The sequence below is a fragment of the Bufo bufo genome, chromosome 4 (assembly GCF_905171765.1).
Source record: "Bufo bufo chromosome 4, aBufBuf1.1, whole genome shotgun sequence".
NCBI lineage: Eukaryota > Metazoa > Chordata > Amphibia > Anura > Bufonidae > Bufo > Bufo bufo.
The window spans coordinates 461,789,750-461,811,103 of NC_053392.1; the positions used below are offsets into that span (position 1 = coordinate 461,789,750).

Below are 21,354 nucleotides of genomic sequence, written 5' to 3' on the forward strand. Positions count from 1 at the left end.
CTCAATAATACAGATGTAGCAGAGTTAACATTCAAACTCTTAACTCAAATTTCTTAACTCATCATGATATCCAGAAACATAAGGCATTGGAAAGGAATTGAAGGTGTCAGCTGTAGGACCCCGCTGCTCTCCGCTAGCAATGGAGAGTTTGCGATCTCCATTCACTTCAATAGGACTTTCGAAAATAGCTGGGCCTCTTCTCCATTCCTGGCGGTGCACAACAGGGTCCCATTCTTGAGATAGGAGTGGGTCCCAGAGGTGGGACCTGCACCTATTGGACATTTATTGCAAATCCGGTGAATATTCATTATGCAATGAAAAGTTATATATCTAATTAAAAGGAATCTGTCATCAGTTTTCACCAGGCAAAATTGCTGACAGTGCTTGGTAGGGGCTGACGAGAGACGGACAAACCTACCTTTTCTGCAGCTTTTACCAGGAGTAGTATGAATATGAACTTTTATTCTACAAGGTTCTGCCCTTGCAAGTGCACTAGAGGCGGAGATTCACTGTGGAGTGCACAGCTCCTCCCCTCTGCTCTAAATGACAGCTGTAACATCCAACCAGGAGACTGCTAGGGCTGTCACTCAGAAGAGGGGTTGGCAGATACACATGGCTTTGAATGCCAGTAACTGGGGCCACAGACAGACTACATTTTGTTAACTGGTGATAGATGAGGGAACATTTTTGGTACCAATGTTATATTGTTACCAATGTTATATTTGGTACCAATGTTAATTACTGTTCATGCAATTTCCAAATGTCTTTTAGTCTAGGGCTTCGTAGAGACTTTGGTTGTGACACGTCGCAGTGTAGCATTGCCTGCATCACAACGAATGACGATGAATGGAGTGACATTGCAACCTGTAAGAAATCCAAACCCTCTGGATTTCTTGGGACGGTCATGCCATGGTCGCAGTAACGTGACCCTAGTCACTTTCATTAGTTGCGATGCAGGCAGTGCTTCACGCGACGTGTAAAACTGCCAAAGTCATAGCCTTATTAAGCAGATGCAAAATAAAACTTCTGCTTTAAAAAGATTTTTTTGCACTATACAGTAGAGACTATTTTGAACAAATGGGAATATGGGGTTATCCATGATAAACAATAAAACACTGGAATTCATCTAGTTTATGACTTAATCCGATGTAACAAGCATGCAGCATTAATCCCATTCAAGACTCACCCAAATTCGATCTCCTTTTTCCTACTTATGAATTTCACTGTGCCATAAATGAGAAGGAGAAGGATCATTAAGCCACATATGAAGCCAAGCAATATGATGTAGGGGCTGACTGGTCCGGATCCTGGAGTTGATGATGTTGCAGATGCTACTGAACCTCAAAAAGAAATACATATGTCAATCAATATGTATACAGCTTGTAAATGGAGGGTTGCATTGTGATTTTCCAACTCTCCACACCAAAACTATAGGTCATTTATTATTGTGAACTACTGCATGTCTGTTCTGCATGCCAACGCTACTCTTTAAAGATATTCTGTCACCAGATTTAACCCTATTAAGCGATGTGCTAATGCCAGCTAAACCTAACTAGCCTATGCCTACTTTTATCTATGCCCCCGTTACGCCAGGAATCTAACTTGTATAATATGCTAATTAGCATAGGAGCGGGGGGGGGGGGGGGGGAAGCATTGTTACTGCTCCTAGAGTCTCCGTTCTCCCACCTTTGTCGCCTCCCTCTAAGTCCTGATTGACAGGGCCAGGCAGCGCTCGCATCTGTCTGCCAGCCATGTGCTCTGGTGAAATCTCACGCCGTTCAGCATTCGGCGCAGGCGCGGTGAGGAAGCTGGCAGCCTGCGAGTGTCTTTCCCTCACCGCGCCTGCGCCGAATGCTGAACGGCGTGAGATTTCACCAGAGCACATGGCTGGCAGACAGATGCGAGCGCTGCCTGGCCCTGTCAATCAGGACTTGGAGGGAGGCGACAAAGGTGGGAGAACGGAGCCTCTAGGAGCAGTAACAACCCCCCCTTCTCCTAGAGGCCAATTAGCATATTATAAAAGTAGTAATAGGCTAGTTAGGTTTAGCTGACATTAGCACATCGCTAATGTCAGCTAGCTTAGTAGGGTTAAATCTGGTGACAGAAACCCTTTAATCTCTTCCCTTGGGTTTTGTTTTTACGTTGTTCTCTCTACAGTGAAACTGACATGTCAGCTTCTTTCTCCGGGTCAGTACGATTACACCACAATTGTATTGTTTTTCTTGTATTTTAATAGAGACAAAAATAAAAACTTTGGAAAAATTTATTTTTTCTTTGCATCACCATATTCTGACCCCACAAAATGTAGATTTTTTTTTCTGTTATGCCATTCACCATATGGGACAAATACATTTGCATTTTAATAGTATGAGCATTTTGGGACGTGGCGGTGAAAATCATCTATTTTTTGGTTTGTTTTTTTATTTTTATTATTAGAGGTGATTTTAATTTTTATATTATACTGTAATATATATTTTTTTACATATGCATGTGTCTTCACTGTAGTTTTTTGGGAATAGTGAGATACTCATCTGTTTCAGCAAACTACAATGGAGAGAGCCACCTGCACGGTCACTTTCTTTCTGGAATGCAAACATGGAAGGAGGAGATCCCTATTCCCATTCTGCAAATAGTTTGGAGTCCTGGATGTGGAACTGGCACCTATCAGACATTTATGCCATGTTCTTTTGATATTCCAGACATATCTCAGACTGTAATACTCCATCAAGTTTTATTGTGGCCCTAGGGAGTGTTTCAATACGATGGAGTGGCTCTTTGACCAGAAAAGGTTGTGCATTTTTTGCTTGGAATGGAACTTGTCAAAAGATTCATGGTGCTCGAATGAAGGGGGGCATGAAATACTGACAGGTTCCCTGGCAAACAACTGTGTGTGTAACCAAGTTGCCTGTCAATATTTCAAGCTGCCCAAGGTGGTATGAACTAGATTTCCTGGTGGGAGGAAAATATTTTAATAAAAAGCATTATTAACCTCATTCATCCCTGCCGTTCCAAGCTGCTCCACTCCCTGCTGCTCTCCACTTCCTGTTCGTGGATTGACGCACCAATGCCTGTGCAGCCAATGACTGGCTAAGGCGGGTGACCGCTGCAGCCAGTGATTTTCTGAGCAAGGATTTTTAGCCATTTCCTGTGTGTCAAACCGGGACAAGGCAATAAAGAGCAGCAGGGACCGAAACAGCTACAGAACGGCAGTGGTGGAGGATCAGATCAATAAGGTAAATAATGCTTATTTCTTTTACTTTAACCATTTCTGTTCCTTTTTTCTTAGCAAAAATCCAAAATCCCTCCCTGAAAAACCTTTTTAAGGGCTTTTTCCCTACTTTGGGCATTTCTTCTTTAAACAATTTGCCCCTCATTTTGTAGTTCCGGCTTGGAGGCCTGGCTTTTTATTTTAGAGTACCATGTAGCATTCCTAGAGGCAATGTCGGACTGGGGTACTTAGGGCCCACCAGTGTAACTGATTCTGGGGGCCCACCTTAGGGCTCCTGCACACAAACTTTTTTTTTTCCATGTCCGTACCGTTCCCGAAAAAAAAAAAAAAAGACTCTGTGTGCATTCTGTGTCTGTATGTCCGCATGGCCTATCATTGTCCACATTACAGACAAGGATAGGGCTGTTCTATTAGAGGCCGGCTGTTCTGTTTCGCATAATGTGGAATGCACACACCCGGGATCCAACCGTCGTGTTCATGAGCACTTACAGTGATAACAGAAATATTAAAGAAGAAGAATGATGGCAGACATTCACAGCAAAATGCACAAACATACATGGCAGAATTTACACATATATGGATATCCTGCACTTAAGTCAGTCAGAAAGAAGACACATGCAGCGCACACCAATCACTCATTGGACAGATGTGGGACACAAGCATGGGCATACATAGAAATCACTGGGCCCCATAGAAAGAATCTGAGTTGGGCCCCCTAACCCCGCCCAATACCCACCCCTGACCCATCCCACCTCCGGTCCTGGCTCCTCCTATGCCACACCCCCATTTGCCATTAAAGAAATGAATACATGACCTACTGAAACCGTTAGGGATAAATCTTTTTATTTTTTTTAATTAACCAACTTTGTTGCAGTAACTAAAAATATGTATGCCGGGGGATGAGGTAAGTAAGTTGCCCGACCCGAGCATTTTGGGGGTTGGTTGGATAACCCCTTTAACTCCTTGCTGCTGATGCTGAGTGTGCACATAGCCACCAATCATATCCCCCCCCCCCCCTAAAGGTGACTGATGTGCTGGGGGTTTGGGGGAATCTGATTGGTGGCTATGTGCACACTCAGCATCAGCAGCAAGGAGTTAAAGGGGTTATCCAACCAACCCCTAAAATGCCCCCCAAAATGCCCGGGGCGGGGTGAGGAGTAGGAGTAAAGCACACTGTCATCTACGAGCCTCTATGAGCCCCCCCCCCCCCCTCCCCGAGTCCTCTATGAGCCCCCAAAACCCCACTGCTTGGTGGCTCAAGAATAATTTCCAACCACTGCCACGGGCTGAAGACTTGAGGGCGGCAGTCGGCAGACGTGAGCGCAGAGAGTCAGAGGCAGATCACAGATGCTACGTGGGTGCACACAAACAGGTACTTGAGCGGCTGCTGCTCCCGCTGCCTGCCTGAAATACAGCACGCCCGCAGCCCGGATAATTAGGTAAGACAGGGAGCAGGGGGGGGCCGACAAGTGCTGCATGCCTGCATAATTCTCAGAAACTGTATATGTACTGAGTAGACTGAGGGTACGGGGCCTTCTGTGCACTCCGGGCCCCCCTGTGCTGCAGGCCCCATAGCAACGGCGTGGTCTGCCTTTATTGGCGGTACACCACTGGACAAAAGACACTTATACATGGGTCACATGCCACTGATGCATATGTCACATGCTGCACATACACCACTGATACATAGATCATATATAGCACACACCAATCACACATAGGAAACAAGCAATGCACACACTAAGACATTTATACCTAACCCTATTAAGTGTAGCACACTTAAAGGGGTTGTCTCACTTCAGCAATTGTCATTTATCATGTAGAGAAAGTTAATACAAGGCACTTAGGCTACTTTCACACTAGTGGCAGGACGGATCCGACAGGCTGTTCACCCTGTCGGATCCGCCCTGCCGCTATTTCGCCGGACCGCCGCTCCGTCCCCATTGACTATAATGGGGACGGGGCGGAGCTCCGGCGCAGCACGGCAGTGCACGGTGAAAGGCCGCGGACTAAAAGTACTGCATGTCCGACTTTTTAGTCCAGCGGCCTCTCACCGCGAACTGCCGTGCTGCGCGAGAGCTCCGCCCCGTCCCCATTATAGTCAATGGGGACGGAGAGGCGGTCCAGCGGGACGGCGAAATAGCGGCAGGACGGATCCAACAGGGTGAACAGCCTGTCGGATTCGGCCTGCCGCTAGTGTGAAAGTACCCTTACTACAATATATTGTGATTGTCCATATTGCCTCCTTTCCATCACATTATACACAGCACATATCCGTGGTTATTACCACCATGTAATCCATCAGCGGTGGCCGTGTTTGCACACTATAGGTAAAGGTGTTGGCCATTACCGCCAATCTATGTACACAAGAGTCTTAAGACCACGTTCCCTTGATCATGGGGGTCCCAGCAGTCAGACCCCCATCAATCAGACACTTATCACCTGTCGTGTCATAGCTGTTGGACCTTTTCGAATTCCCTATCTTTAAAGGTTTTCTTTGGGTGTAAAAAAAAAATAAAATTTAAAATCTGGCCCAAAATATGTGTCAAACTAAAATAGAAATGCTTGCCTGTTAAAGGGCCTGTGTTCACTTTTCTAGTTATCCTCTATCCACAGGATCGGGGATAACTGAGTGATCCGTGGGGGTCTGAACGCTGGAGTCCTCACTGATCCCCCTTCTTGATTGAGTGGCAGGTCGAGCATATGCCCTGCCTCTCTATCCATTCTCTATGGGGTCACTGGAGATGGCAGAGTACAGCGCTGGCTATTTCCAGTAGTCCCAAAGAGAATAAATGGAGCAGCAGGGCGTATGTGTGGCCTGCCACACTGTCAAAAAGGGGGAACAGGACCCATTCTTGGGATCAGTGGGAGTCGCAGAATCGGACCCCACTAATCATATGTGGAGAAGATAACTTGAAAACTTAGACAACCCCTTTAAATCCACCACCACCAGTATCTCTTCACATGGCAGCAGTGATGCCTGTAAATACGGAATATCACCACTACCGCCATGTAAACCCTTCGTGTCAATACTGGAGAATGTGACGCACTGTGCAGAATTTTTCAGTCATAAGTCCAACCCCATTTGCAGGTCATAACCTTTAACAAAGCCCAAGAGAAGGTGCTAGAGGAGCAACGTGCGTGAGCAAAGGGCACAAACGGAGCATCATAACTGAAACAGAGGCATTAGTGTCACCTGAGGCAGGGTAGTAGTCTGGATCCTGGAGCAGGGGTAACTGGAGAAGAGGCGATATTAGCGGTGGATTTAGAGTGGGGACATCTGGAGCTGTGGCACTAATGGGGGTGCACCTAAAGCAGGGGCATTAGGGTCGCCTGAGGCAGGGTAATAGTGGTGATCCTGGAGCAGAGGTATTAGGGGGCAACTGGAAAAGATGCAATATTAGGGGTGCATTTAGAGTGGGGGCATTGGGGGGCATCTGGGGCACATGAGGGTGCACCTAAAGCAGAGGCATTGGGGTGACCTAGGGCAAAGTCCCCCCAATGCCACTCTGATCTCTGCATTGAGCAGCACAGATTCATAGATCTGTGTCTGCTATAAACAAATCCCCTATTTTCCCCTTACAGTCTCCTACAGCTCACTACTGTCACACACCTAAAAAATCAGCCCAGCACCGCAGAGGAGTCCTTCTCTCCAGCAGCCAGTTTTATGAAAGCAGGGAGGGCAGGAGGATGGACAGTCATGTTTTCTCCTCCTCACTGCCAGCAGCTGGGAAGTTTAGAAGATACTACGGGGCCTCCTGTACAATTTACACCAGTAGGCTACAATAATTATCTCTCCTGAGAAACAAGAGAAATAATTACTCCTCCGTCTTATCTCCGGGCGCAGGAGACTGGGGGCCCACCGAGGAATCCCCCGCCTCCCTGGTGGGCCAGTCCGAGCCTGCCTACAGGGACAACAAGGCATTTAAAAACTGATATGTCATCCTACACTTGATTATCTTTTTTGTTATAGGCGGGCCCAAATTGACAGAAGACTGGTCAACACAAATAGACAGGGCCAACATAAGTACATAGGCCCAACACAAGTAGGCAGGGACAACAAAAGTAGACTGAGACAGCCATAGTGCAGCACAAAATACTGCCGTCCTCTGCAATATTCAACTGTATCACTGTCCTGTGGATGATGATACAGTTGAGTTCAAGATGGCAACTTAGGCTTTGGTCATAAGTACCTGATGCCCACAGCATTTATTAATGCTGAGAGATTTAGGTCATTATGTACCCGGCTCGTGGCCGTGATGAGGGCTTGGACGGCCACCTGGTCATCGGCCCACTGGGAAATTTCCCTGTGGAGTCTATGACCAGTCCGCCCCTGTAGAAAAGACATAAAGAAGCTCTTACCATCACTCGGAATAACAATTTGGACCGCTTGGCTGTATGGTCCAGTACCTCCCACAGTGTGGCAGGAGACAAACACTGTGCAAGTAGCATTGGTAGCTCGAACAGAAACGACCAGAGCAGTTGTGTTGGAGAATTCAAGATCGGATAAGTTCTGTAAAAACAGATGAGAATTTTTAGCTGGGATCTCTTGTGATCCAGATAGTAAATATTCTAGTGAAACACACTGTCTGTTTTAGTAAGTACTTGCATTTTCCATTCTAGAGCATATATTCCTTTTAGAACTTATGAACGAATTGCTAGCAGTTTGCAATGAAAGGGACTCCAGATGGGAGTTTTCAGTTGGGTGGGAGTGTCCAGGGCCGTATTTGCCATTAGGCAACCCTAGGCACATGCCTAGGGCACCATGAAGTTGGGGGGCAGCACTCTACTGTGCGGCTGAAAGTCTCCCTCTTGAATTCAACTGTATTGCCGTCCTCAGGACCAAATACCTAAGTACACAAAATACTGACCCTCTCTACCCCATGTATGTGTGTAAGCTCCACCTACTTGTGTCGGCCCCATGGTCTGTCACTTTGAGCTGCTACTCTTTCTACCACTCCCCTCATCCTGGCCCTCATAGGGAGTTTTCAGACTTGGTGCCTAGGACAGCACCAGCTATAAATATGGCCCTGTGAGTGTCTGCACAGGCTGACACTAGAAGCATTGATTGGATAGTGACAGACTGTATAGGTAATACCCATCTGGATCTTCACTGCAAACTGCTATTAATTCATTCAGAATATCTAGGATGAATAATAAAGGAATGGCACAACAGAGTCAGAAGCATAGATGCTCTAGAATTCTTAATACATGGGGAATGCAAGCAGTTTCGTAAACAGACATGTCAGGAGGGTTACAGGTCCAGTTTAAGATTCTTTTCTTTGCACAAAAATTATGTTTTAGTTGTAATTGGTTCTTTAGGTATATATTATAGACAATATATGGAAGCTATTAGGGCCAGTGGAAATGATAAGCTATAACTTTTGATACCAAAATACATATATAACCTAAGAACCCTATCACCGGTTCACCTTCCTTGGACCACTTTTTAGAAGGTACTAACCAGTGCAAACCAGGAACACCTCACAAGACCTGCCATTTTGGAGATGCTCTTACCCAGTCATCTGGCCATCACAGTTTGGCCCTTGTCGAAGCCTAACACTTGCTAATTTTTCCTGCTCCTAACACATCAACTTCAAGAACTGACTGGTCACTTGCTGTCTGATGTATCCCCACAATAGACAATTGTCACAAGATAATAAATGCTATTCACATGATTGGTTACATTGATGTACAGTGTAGGATAAATGTTGACATGGAAAAAATGTTAATACAATTATTAGCACATGAGGCATGCCTCCCAACCATCCCTGATCCAGCGGGACAGTTCTGAATTTTGGCCTCTGTCACATGTCTCAGTACAGCTGCCGCATGTCCTGCCTTCAGTTGTATGTGTGGTCTCAGGGTGCACATACAGTTGAACGCAATGGTGAAGCCATCGCCCCTACTCCACTATTACACTGCTAGGTTTGATTTAGTGCTATCATTGCGCCTGCTGCGCTAAACCATACAGCACAGAACAGATACCAGACCTGCTCTGCACCACTCATAGTGGGAATGCGGATGAGTATTAAAACCAAGATGGCGTCACTGTGTATCGGGACAATTATGGGGGACTCATACTGTGTGGGAGGCACTTATGGAGCCTCGTACTGTATATCGGGACAATTATGGGGGAGTTACTCTTTGTGGGGGCAGAAAGGGTACTGGGCTGGAGTAGATATGTATAGATATGTATCGGTTGGTGTGTGAGGAGTAGCTTAGTATATAACAATGTGCGATGATGTGTTCCATTGATATTGTCCCTCCTTTGCTTTTCAAAAGTTAGGAGGTATGCATGAGGTGGTCAATAAATAATATAACAATTGTTCCCGAGTAAGATTCTGTGCCTTTTTGAAAGGCAAAATATGAACTATTCAGTAGGAGAGTGTCATGTCTAGCACCGAAGTTTGTGGAGTATGCTGCAATATCATTAGTTACTGCTATTACATGTCAATGCCCTTTTGTTTAATGAAGAAGTAGCTGCTGTAATCTGTGCAGTTTCTAGATGCATCAGCATTTTATACTCCATGCATTACAATAGTGATTTTATCACTCTGTGACACCGCAAACCAAATGTTCTTTTTTTTCATTTATATATATATTGTTTTTTAAAGTGGTGGGCTCATCAAAAATCCCTTTAGTATGAGCGCTGCCTCCAATGGGTTCTGCTTTGGAGACCCCCAGGATATGCTGTTGGCTGTTCATTTCACCTGCAGCAGCCACTACAAGGAAATTTGTATTACATTCAGCCATTCAAATGAATAGTGTCCATGTACGTGGTGTACCCAGGACTCAAAACCCCTTAATTTAACCTGAATACTACAGTCCAATATCTAATAACTATGTTTATACAGAGATCTCTCCCATCATCTATTTATCCCCAGGACTGTGACAAGGGGACAACCTCTGCGTCTGGAGGAAAGAAGGTTTGTACACAAACATAGAAGAAGATTCTTTACAGTAAGAGCAGCGAGACTATGAAACTCTAGCTACTAGAGAGGAGTTGTTGATCCAGGGAGTTATTCTGATTGCCTGATTGGAGTCGGGAAGGAATTTTTATTCCCCTAAAGTAGGGAAAATTGGCTTGTACCTCACAGTTTTTTTTTTTGCCTTCCTCTGGATTAACTTGCAGGATAACAGGCCAAACTGGATGGACAAATGTCTTTTTCAGCCTTATAAAGTATGTTACTATGTTACAATATATTATATCTTCCATGTATTTTATCATTTAGCTATAATGGCCTGCCTGGATTCAATGTGCTGCCTGTGCCATACATAGAGCGCCCTGCGCTGATAATTGGCTTCAAAAGTCTAAGACATATTGGTATGACTTAAAAAAAATTCTGGCCGCCGGTGCAAACAGAGAGGGCTCTGAGTGACCTCTCTGGCACCCGTGCCATAGGTTCTCCACTACTGCTCTAGCCCATAGATGACCCAAATGGGTAACCATGCATTCGGAAACTCTTCTGACCCTTTAAATTTTTTCACATTATGTTATGTTTCGTCCTTGTGCTAAAAAATGTTAAAAAACAAACAAACCGTTTTTCCCATCTTTCTGCACAAAGTGCAATGTTTAAAATCTTTGCTAATTAATTGAAAAACTAAAATCTTGCAATTACATGAGTATTCAGGCCCTTTACTCAATATATACAGTGGTGTTTGAAAGTTTGTGAACCCTTCAGAATTTTATAGATTTGTGCATACATTTGGCCTAAAGAAGGTAAAGCCCTAAAAGTAAATAAAGATAACCAAATCAAACAAATGAGTGGAAAATATTAGACTTGATCATTTATTAATTGAGGAAAATGATCCAATATCACGTCTGTGAGTGGCAAAAGTATCTGAACCTTTAGAGTACGACCACATGGTGCGAGCCATCGTGAGCCAGACTTTTTTTTTTTTGAATGTTTAGCTATTTTTCTTTACCTTTTTGGCAGTACTATGCCAATGAAAATTAAATACAAGATATTTGAGGTAGTTTATCAAACTAATGTAAATTAGAGCTGGCTTAGTGGCCCATAGGAGCTGTACAAAATGAAAGGTGGAATCTGATAGGTTGCTATAAGCAAAGTAGCCAGTTCTACTTTACACCAGTTTGATAAATGACCTCAATTGTCTTGCTGTATCAGTCAATATAAATGATCAAACTTCCTAATCCATTATTAGTTTACTGCTGCTGTGAGCATAATATGTTTTTTTTTAAGAGTAATCATCATGATGATAGTAGATGTAGAATTGGAAAAACTGTTTATCAGCTTTGTTCACTTGAGGCCTGGATAAAGATGCACACAGAAGAGCATTTCATTAATTAGTATGAAGTGGGATGCTCTAATTAAGATTTAACCCCCTTCTGACAGCAGTGATGACTTGATTGAGAAAGTTAAGGAAGACTATTTGCCATGTTAAAAGTACAAACAAAAGAGGAAGTTAAACAGCTAGGACAGGAAGAAGAATACATAGAGTGACTTCACAAAATTAAATCCAGAGAACCATCCATCCATTTCTTTAATAAAAAAAATGATATAGAATAACTGCATACAGGTTGTTAAACAAACACAAATGTTTTACATGGAAGTGTCCCTTTAAGTTACTGGCTATATATGCAGCAGCATACCACCACCTAGGTTCATGGAGGGACAGATTTCAGTTACAAATAAAGGATGTTATTTACTAACAGAAATTACGTGTATATTAGGCATATTTCTGGTCAGATTGCGGCTCAAAGAACCTTTGCACCACAATAGGTGACTTTTCCCGGTCATGCCAGGTCTAAAATAGTGGGTGGGGAAAGGGGACAGGCCGGCAGGCCCTTCTCATTCCTTTTTTCCTATGCCTGTTTTAGGCGTAGAAAATGGTCTAAATCTACGCCAGCAAGGAAGCTGGAGTAGATTTAGAAGCGGCAGTGGATCCGCCAAAGTAATGTAGAGGCCAGCGCCTCTATATAACCTCACCGGATCCACCACCAGCACAGAGCCTCATTAAGACCGCCATCTAAAACGCAGGTCTTAATAAATGACCCCCAAAGTGTCTTAGGATTTTGCAATCCAATCATGTTTTGTATTGAAATCATAGTACTGTATGATTTAATCTAAATATCATAAATGCATGTTTTTTGTTTGTTTTTACATTTTATGTTCAAAGAATTTTGTTTTGTTTTGTTTGAATCTTATTCCTTTTCTCACATATTGAGCACTTACAGTTCTATGTCGATGCATTGGGTGTTACTCAATATGTTAGTTGCACAGATATTTACTTGAAATGCTGATGCTGTATATTTCTTAGTTTTTCTTTTACATGCACTATTAGGAAACACACATCATGTATGGCAAGTTTGAGTTAAATACTTTGCAGATTCATTACTAATGGTTTATTGTGCAATGTAAGTTCCAATTCATGTTACATACTATGTCACATTAGTAAGATCAGCAAGTTTTGTTTAATGTACAACTTGCAAAAAAAAAAAAAAAAAGAGTCCTGAAGGTTTACTGGATTGGTTTAAATCCAGTGACATTGCAGGGAGCATTAAACCTATTTTTAGCCCCCCCCCCCCTCCTTAGGGGACTTAAACCTGTGCTCACTATTAAAATATTTTAATATCCTACTGTATTGTAGTGTATATTGCCTCTCAATTTGTTAAGAAACCTATAGGGCTCTGCCTTGGTATGGCCTAATAGGCACATAAACATGGGTTCTGTCCATGGTTTTCACAGACCTATAGAATTGAATGGACGTCTTTGGTCTGGGGCAGCATACAGTACAGACCAAAAGTTTGGACACACCTTCTCATTCAAAGAGTTTTCTTTATTTTCATGACTATGAAGGCATCAAAACTATGAATTAACACATGTGGAATTATATACATAACAAACAAGTGTGAAACAACTGAAAATATGTCATATTCTAGGTTCTTCAAAGTAGCCACCTTTTGCTTTGATTACTGCTTTGCACTTGGCATTCTCTTGATGAGATTCAAGAGGTAGTCCCCTGAAATGGTCTTCCAACAGTCTTGAAGGAGTTCCCAGAGATGCTTAGCACTTGTTGGCCCTTTTGCCTTCCCTCTGTTGTCCAGCTCACCCCAAACCATCTCGATTGGGTTCAGGTCCGGTGACTGTGGAGGCCAGGTCATCTGGCGCAGCACCCCATCAGTCTCCTTCATGGTCAAATAGCCCTTACTTTCAAAGTTTTCCCAATTTTTCGGCTGACTGACTGACCTTCATTTCTTAAAGTAATGATGGCCACTCATTTTTCTTTACTTAGCTGCTTTTTTCTTGCCATAATACAAATTCTAACAGTCTATTCAGTAGAACTATCAGCTGTGTATCCACCTGACTTCTCCTCAACGCAACTGATGGTCCCAACCCCATGTATAAGGCAAGAAATCCCACTTATTAAACCTGACAGGGCACACCTGTGAAGTGAAAACCATTTCAGGGGACTACCTCTTGAAGCGCATCAAGAGAATGCCAAGAGTGTGCAAAGCAGTAATCAAAGCAAAAGGTGGCTACTTTGAAGAACCTAGAATATGACATATTTTCAGTTGTTTCACACTTGTTTGTTATGTATATAATTCTACATGTGTTAATTCATAGTTTTGATTCCTTCAGTGTGAATCTACAATTTTCATAGTCATGAAAATAAAGAAAACTCTTTGAATGAGAAGGTGTGTCCAAACTTTTGGTCTGTACTGTATGTCTCCATTTTTTTCACAAAAACATGGTGGACTGAATGAACATATGAACAAAAATGGATCTGTGCATGCTAAACATGACAGTACACATCCATGATTCACTGACATGTGAACAAGTGCAGAAACCCATGAAGAGAAGGAGCAGATGATAGGAGTGGTAGTGGCCCCAATGATATGATGTGTCACAGAGTTTCCCTCAGACCATTGGTCCCTAGGGCAGGTGGAACTACTGGAGAATATACTGATTCTTCCCACACTCTAATGCTGGAGTTTGCTGTCTGATGGTAGTTGGTATGCCCGTGATCTTAACTGTCCATGTGGGTGCAAGGCAGAGCATGTAGTGTAATGGCCAACATATGGTGTAGTGGGAGTCAGAAAACCAGGCTGAAGGTAGAAGAATAAATGTTTCTCTTTACTGAGTGCAAAATAGGGGTCTTAGTACATCCAAAAATAATCTGGACACAGTGCAAATTCTTTCCCCAGATAGCGAGGTATGGAGGCTGGCAGATTGACAAAGAATGGCAATTTTGTTATGCAATCTTGCTAAATTCTCTCTCACTAGACTCTTTGGCTGGTACCTATATTCTGCCAATTAAGGCTGTAGTGTCCACTGCGTGATACAGGTGTTCAAAGACACGTCGGGCCAGGACCTGGTTAAGTGTGATGGGTGTCTTAACTGTAATCCCTCACAAGAAAGCAAAGTCTGGTTAACTGTAGTAACAGGTTACCTTGCTAACTATGCTTGGCCATGCAGAGTCTAAGTTCTACTCTCTTTCTTGCTGCAGAAGAGGGGTGATTAATCCTGTCTATGCCAACCATACCAGACCACGCTGAGTGTACATAACATTAAATAACATAACATCGCTAATCATTTGCAGATACCCCCTGTACTGGGATACTCCACAAGTCCTTAGAGTAATGAAGGGGTTTTCTTTTTAAACTGATCTGGATTCCAACCATATATTTTCCGTGCAGCAGCCACTGCAGGTAAAATGTAACATTACATGCCTGTCTTTTAAATTTGTGGCCATCCAAGTACTGCACGGACACATCTGCTCACAGAGGAGGCCCCAAGCAGAGGACTCACTTCTAAGGATGTACATGTGCACTTATAGGGTACAAGCGGTTGTCCTCTTGATACAAATTCTGCAATTAACCAGTGCAGGAAATCATTAAAATTAAATCTGCAAAGGCATACCAGCAGAGAAATGAAGTATACTGTCAGCTATCAATATATAGGAAACTACTTACTTTTTTCCATACTGCCTGTGAAACACAATAATACTATATCAAAGCATCACATCCAAAGCCTTATTTACTACATACTGGCTATATATTGTCAATTTTACTTTTGTTATTCTCACAAAAGTCTGTTATACAGTTCAATACAATACAATTCACTATAAGATACTATATACATTGTATACCCATGCATAGAAGATAAAAAAATAACTGACAAAACAGCATAATACAGCTGCCCCTAACAAGAAAACAAAACCTTGTGACTGTACAAAGAAGAAGTGTAGGGCACACTCAAAAAAACAAACTTGGAGATTTTTCATTTACTGTACTTTCCTCTCTGATTATTGAAATGTTAGTCAAATGCCAAATGAATAGAGGAAGCGCGTATCTGAGACCTAAAAATGAACGTACCAGTTCTAAATAAATCCTTAAAGGAGTTGTCAGCTGAAATAAGCTCACAGTTGCTTTTACCAACAGTGATTACCTGTTGGTTACCTGGAGGAAACTGGCAGCAACTGTTAAAGAGAATCTGTCATCAGTTTTCTGCTGCCCTCACTTTTAAATCCTAACAGCTCGAGCGTATGCCAATAAGTCCCCATATTCATGAGCTCATGGCTCTCCCCGCCCACCTGCTTCTGATTGACAGTTGTTCCAATTGAATGAGTAGCAGGTAGTGGGAAAAGCCAGGAGCTCATGAATATTCGGGGCTCATCATTATGCATTGGAGTTGTTCTATACAAAATTTTAGCAAAATGGCTGGGACAATTAAAGAAAGTGACCCAGCATATTGCTAAGGGGATGTGTCACTTATGTTGCCCTTAGTTAGGACACCTTAAAATTGGTGACAGATTCCCTTTAAATTCCTCTCAAGTTTCTGGCTCCGACTGTCTGTACTGCACTGTGTTCCCCACAGAAGGGGTCATGTACACTGCTGCAGCCAATGACTGGCCTCAGCAGTGATGAGTCCACAACTGGCACAACTCTGCTGGGTCATGTGCCGCTCGGGCATAAGTCACTGCTGAGGCCAGTCATTGGCTCCATTAGTGCATATGACCCCATTCATGTAGGAAGTTTACATGCAGGGACCGAATTGCAGTAAAGGCAACCTGGGAACCTCTGAGCCAGTACTGAGCGGCAGGGAGCAGTTAAAGGGGTTCTCAATGAATTAATAAAATGAAAATACTTAAATATTACTTTATTATAAATATATTCCCAAATACCTTTCATTAGTTATAATAGCTAATTTTGTCTAGGGAGCAATCATTAGGAGAAATAAAATGGCCACCTTCCTATTAGTACACACAAAACCTGTCCTAATCACAGAAGAGAACAAATTACTTCAGAACTCTGAGCCAAAGAGCTGCCTCATCCTCCTCTCTGCTCTACTTGTCATGGATTATGATCCTGAATACAGATGATAAGAACTTTAGCTGAATTTCTGTAGGAATGGAGTTCATGAGGAGACATGAAGTACAGAGAGGATGGACAGGACAGACTGTGGCAATAAAAACTGTATACAAGTGCTGCTGCTCATTATCCACACCCCCCTCTCTGTACTTCATGTCTTCTCATGAACTCCATTCCTACAGAGATTCAACTGAAGATTTTATCAGCTGTATTCAGGATCATAATCCCTGACAAGAAGGAGAGGAGGATGAGGCAGCTCTTTACCTCAGTGAAGTAACTTGTCCTCCTGTGTGATTAGGACAGGTTCTGTGTGTACTGATAGTAAGGGGGCCATTTTATTTCACCTGATGATTGCTCCCTAGACAAAATGAGACATTATAAGTAATGAAAGGTATTTGGGAATATGTTCATAATTTCAGTAATTTTATTTTCTTAATTCCCCGAGAACCCCTTTAAATAGGCTTCCCTTCACAGGTCCAGCATAGAGGGGATGGAAAAAAACAAGTGAATTGTGGACCAACCCTTTAGGGACCAGCAGAGAACAACTCCACTTGGAGCTGACTTGCTACCCACTAGCGTCTATTTATTATAAATTGATTCACAAATTACCTAGTAGACTTTATTATTGAAATTTTCAGTATGTACAATAGCAACAAAAATTGTGATGAAATTAAATATGGACACATTTATGTTTTATATAGCTGGAGGGTGGGCCCTCAGAATCAGTTCCTCTGGTGGGTCCAAGGAACTCATCTCCAACAATGAACTCTTCCTTAGGGGAAAATGGGGAATAGGACCTCCACTCTAGTTGTGTGTACATGTCCCAACGGTCGAGCCTCCATTGTCCACACTAAAATCCCTGTTAACTCTAACAAATATCAAATATCTTTTCTTCAATGTTCGAAAACAAACCCTCTATCTTGGCAAAAAGAAAAAGCACTGGAATAGTCTGACAATTAACATATTGCTAAATATGGCTCAAATTGTCCAAGTCATTAAAGGGTTATTAAAAACCTGTACTGAGAATTATCTTTACTGTTTTCCTAGGTATCTTTCAATGTCATTCATGGGGGTTCAATGTCAACACAGCATTCATTTTCTATGTTAGCACTGCATATAAATAGTATCACGGTCACTGAGTGATTACATTTACCACAGTGTAGAACAGGGATCAGCAACCTTCGGCACTCCAGCTGTTGTGAAACTACAATTCCCAGCATGCTCCATTCATTTCTATGTGAGTTTTTAGAAGAGCAGAGCAAGTATGCATGATGGGAGTTGTAGTTTCACAACAGCTGGAGTGCCGGAGGTTGCCTACCCCTGGTGTAGAACAAGGGGGGAAATGCAATCTGATTATTTAATACAGCAGCACAGCAATGTCACCAGACAGGATGGCAAGATCCACTTAAAAAGGAACAATACTGGGACTGCTGGCATTTCAGAAGGAAGGCCACTGAGCGAAAACAAGGCTTTATGGCAAAACAGTCAGAACAATGCATTCTCTACAGTACAGGGAGTGCAGAATTATTAGGCAAGTTGTATTTTTGAGGATTAATTTTATTATTGAACAACAACCATGTTCTCAATGAACCCAAAAAACTCATTAATATCAAAGCTGAATATTTTTGGAAGTAGTTTTTAGTTTGTTTTTAGTTTTAGCTATTTTAGGGGGATATCTGTGTGTGCAGGTGACTATTACTGTGCATAATTATTAGGCAACTTAACAAAAAACAAATATATACCCATTTCAATTATTTATTTTTACCAGTGAAACCAATATAACATCTCAACATTCACAAATATACATTTCTGACATTCAAAAACAAAACAAAAACAAATCAGTGACCAATATAGCCACCTTTCTTTGCAAGGACACTCAAAAGCCTGCCATCCATGGATTCTGTCAGTGTTTTGATCTGTTCACCATCAACATTGCGTGCAGCAGCAACCACAGCCTCCCAGACACTGTTCAGAGAGGTGTACTGTTTTCCCTCCTTGTAAATCTCCCATTTGATGATGGACCACAGGTTCTCAATGGGGTTCAGATCAGGTGAACAAGGAGGCCATGTCATTAGATTTTCTTCTTTTATACCCTTTCTTGCCAGCCACGCTGTGGAGTACTTGGACGCTTGTGATGGAGCATTGTCCTGCATGAAAATCATGTTTTTCTTGAAGGATGCAGACTTCTTCCTGTACCACTGCTTGAAGAAGGTGTCTTCCAGAAACTGGCAGTAGGACTGGGAGTTGAGCTTGACTCCATCCTCAACCCGAAAATGCCCCACAAGCTCATCTTTGATGATACCAGCCCAAACCAGTACTCCACCTCCACCTTGCTGGCGTCTGAGTCGGACTGGAGCTCTCTGACCTTTACCAATCCAGCCACGGGCCCATCCATCTGGCCCATCAAGACTCACTCTCATTTCATCAGTCCATAAAACCTTAGAAAAATCAGTCTTGAGATATTTCTTGGCCCAGTCTTGACGTTTCAGCTTGTGTGTCTTGTTCTGTGGTGGTCGTCTTTCAGCCTTTCTTACCTTGGCCATGTCTCTGAGTATTGCACACCTTGTGCCTTTGGGCACTCCAGTAATGTTGCAGCTCTGAAATATGGCCAAACTGGTGGCAAGTGGCATCTTGGCAGCTGCACGCTTGACTTTTCTCAGTTCATGGGCAGTTATTTTGCGCCTTGGTTTTTCCACACGCTTCTTGCGACCCTGTTGACTATTTTGAATGAAACGCTTGATTGTTCGATGATCACGCTTCAGAAGCTTTGCAATTTTAAGAGTGCTGCATCCCTCTGCAAGATATCTCACTATTTTTGACTTTTCTGAGCCTGTCAAGTCCTTCTTTTGACCCATTTTGCCAAAGGAAAGGAAGTTGCCTAATAATTATGCACACCTAATATAGGTTGTTGATGTCATTAGACCACACCCCTTCTCATTACAGAGATGCACATCACCTAATATGCTTAATTAGTAGTAGGCTTTCGAGCCTATACAGCTTGGAGTAAGACAACATGCATAAAGAGGATGATGTGGTCAAAATACTCATTTGCCTAATAATTCTGCACGCAGTGTATAGACCAATACTGAGTCAAATATTCTCAGAAAGCAGAGACAATGGCGGAGAATTATCATACACTGGTGTTTTACTCTGGTCTATGATGTCCCCTGTGATGCTGGAGAATGCACCTCGTCATTTATGACAAGGAGCAGGTCCCCTCATATATTAGGCGCATCCTCCAGCAGTCTGTTCGCCTAAACAGATATCTATGGCAGCTCGGAGCAGCCGTAGATTTCGGTCTTCATTTACGGCAGGAAACTGGTGTAAATGAAAACATGTTTGGTTTTTACACCAGAAAAGTGGTATAGGGTGCCTTTTTGTTAAAATCCTATCTGTAAAGTAAAGGGACTTCTTTAAAAAATATGACTATTGTTACCTCTCTCTCCCATGTGCAAGGCAAGGCCTCATGCACACGGCCATTGTTGGCCGGTGATCATATTGCGGCCTGCAAACATTGGGCCCACAATATAAGGGCATCTGTCGTTTGTGCACCTCATCACGGAAGCTGACCTATTCACTTGAATGAGTCCACAACCCCGAAGTTTGGTGCAAAACATTGGTACGGAGTGCTTCCGTGGGTTTTCTGCCCGTGCCTCCACACTGCAAAAAAGTAGTGCATGTGGTGCAGACTGTCGGATGGGGATCGCAGACCCAATTGAAGTGAATGGGTCTGCGTCTGCATATGGCGGGCACATCGTCAGCACAGGCCAGCAACAGCCCGTGTGCATGAGACCTTAAAAAAAGTTGCAGTGATAAATCTGGAGTGAGACTAATTAACATGGCTAACTATATCCAAAACTAGAGTGAGTGGTGTAAAAATGCTAAAAGTTGTAAATGTTTGTACAAATAAGCCCCAAAAGTCAAAGAAGCCCTATTTCACAACTCTTAAAGCCAGAATTGAGAAATGTCTCAGAATATTCAGCCTAATTTTACAGGCCCCCTCACTACATACATATACACAGATGCACATTCAGTATATTGTTACATGCACACAATCATTACATACTTGAACGCACAAGATGCGTACTCACTACATACAGTCATACATGTATGCAGTCAGAATACGTACTGTATATACTTGCATAAATTTGGGCAGATAGGTATACACTCACTTAGGATATGGCTACACGGTCAGGTTTCTGCATGCAGTTTTGGAAACCAAAATCAGGAGTAAAGAGAGAGAAAGTACAAAGGACAGATATGAGTTCTCCTCTGTTTTTTAATACACTCCTGGTTTTGATTTCCAAAACGGCATGAAAAAAAACTAACTAATTTGTATTGATAAAAATAAGAAAATAAAGAATAACAAATAACTTGTTCTAATACTGCTCTGCAAGGTTTGCCGCCCTAGGTACCTGCCTAGTGACATAATCAGCCATTACCTTTTCCTTTCAAATGGCATCTTGTTCAAAGTTGGTCCTCCATGACTCTTCACTTTTCATCACGTCCATCTTTCTATGACTTAAAGGGAACCTGTCATCAACTTTATGCTGCCCATACTAACAGCAGAATAAAGTAGAGACAGGTGAGTTGATTTCAGCGGTCTGTCATTTATAAGTTAAAAGTAAGTAGTTGCCGAGAACTAACATCACAATCATTGTAGACTGGGCCTGGAAAAGAGTCACGGCCACCTGAGAAGAGTCATGGTTATTCATGAATTCCTGCTCTCCTGCCCACCTGCTGATGTCTGACAGTCTTCTACCTAGTTTTCTCCCTTTCTCTCTAG

The 21,354-nt window shown here is 42.7% G+C and overlaps 1 protein-coding gene across 2 annotated transcripts in view; it reads right to left on the bottom strand.

Moving 5' to 3' along the window:
* The window catches only part of MERTK (MER proto-oncogene, tyrosine kinase), a 152,403-nt gene that overhangs the window by 38,693 nt on the left and 92,356 nt on the right, over nt 1–21,354 (bottom strand). The window contains exons 9-10 of one of the 2 annotated variants that reach the window (XM_040429461.1): nt 7,592–7,742; nt 1,187–1,334 (exon numbers count right to left, since the gene is read on the bottom strand). In XM_040429461.1, the coding sequence (XP_040285395.1) occupies nt 1,187–1,334; nt 7,592–7,742 (299 nt within the window). Of the gene's footprint in view, nt 1–1,186; nt 1,341–7,591; nt 7,743–21,354 lie in introns of both variants that reach the window. The other variant, XM_040429460.1, reaches the window with a different exon arrangement.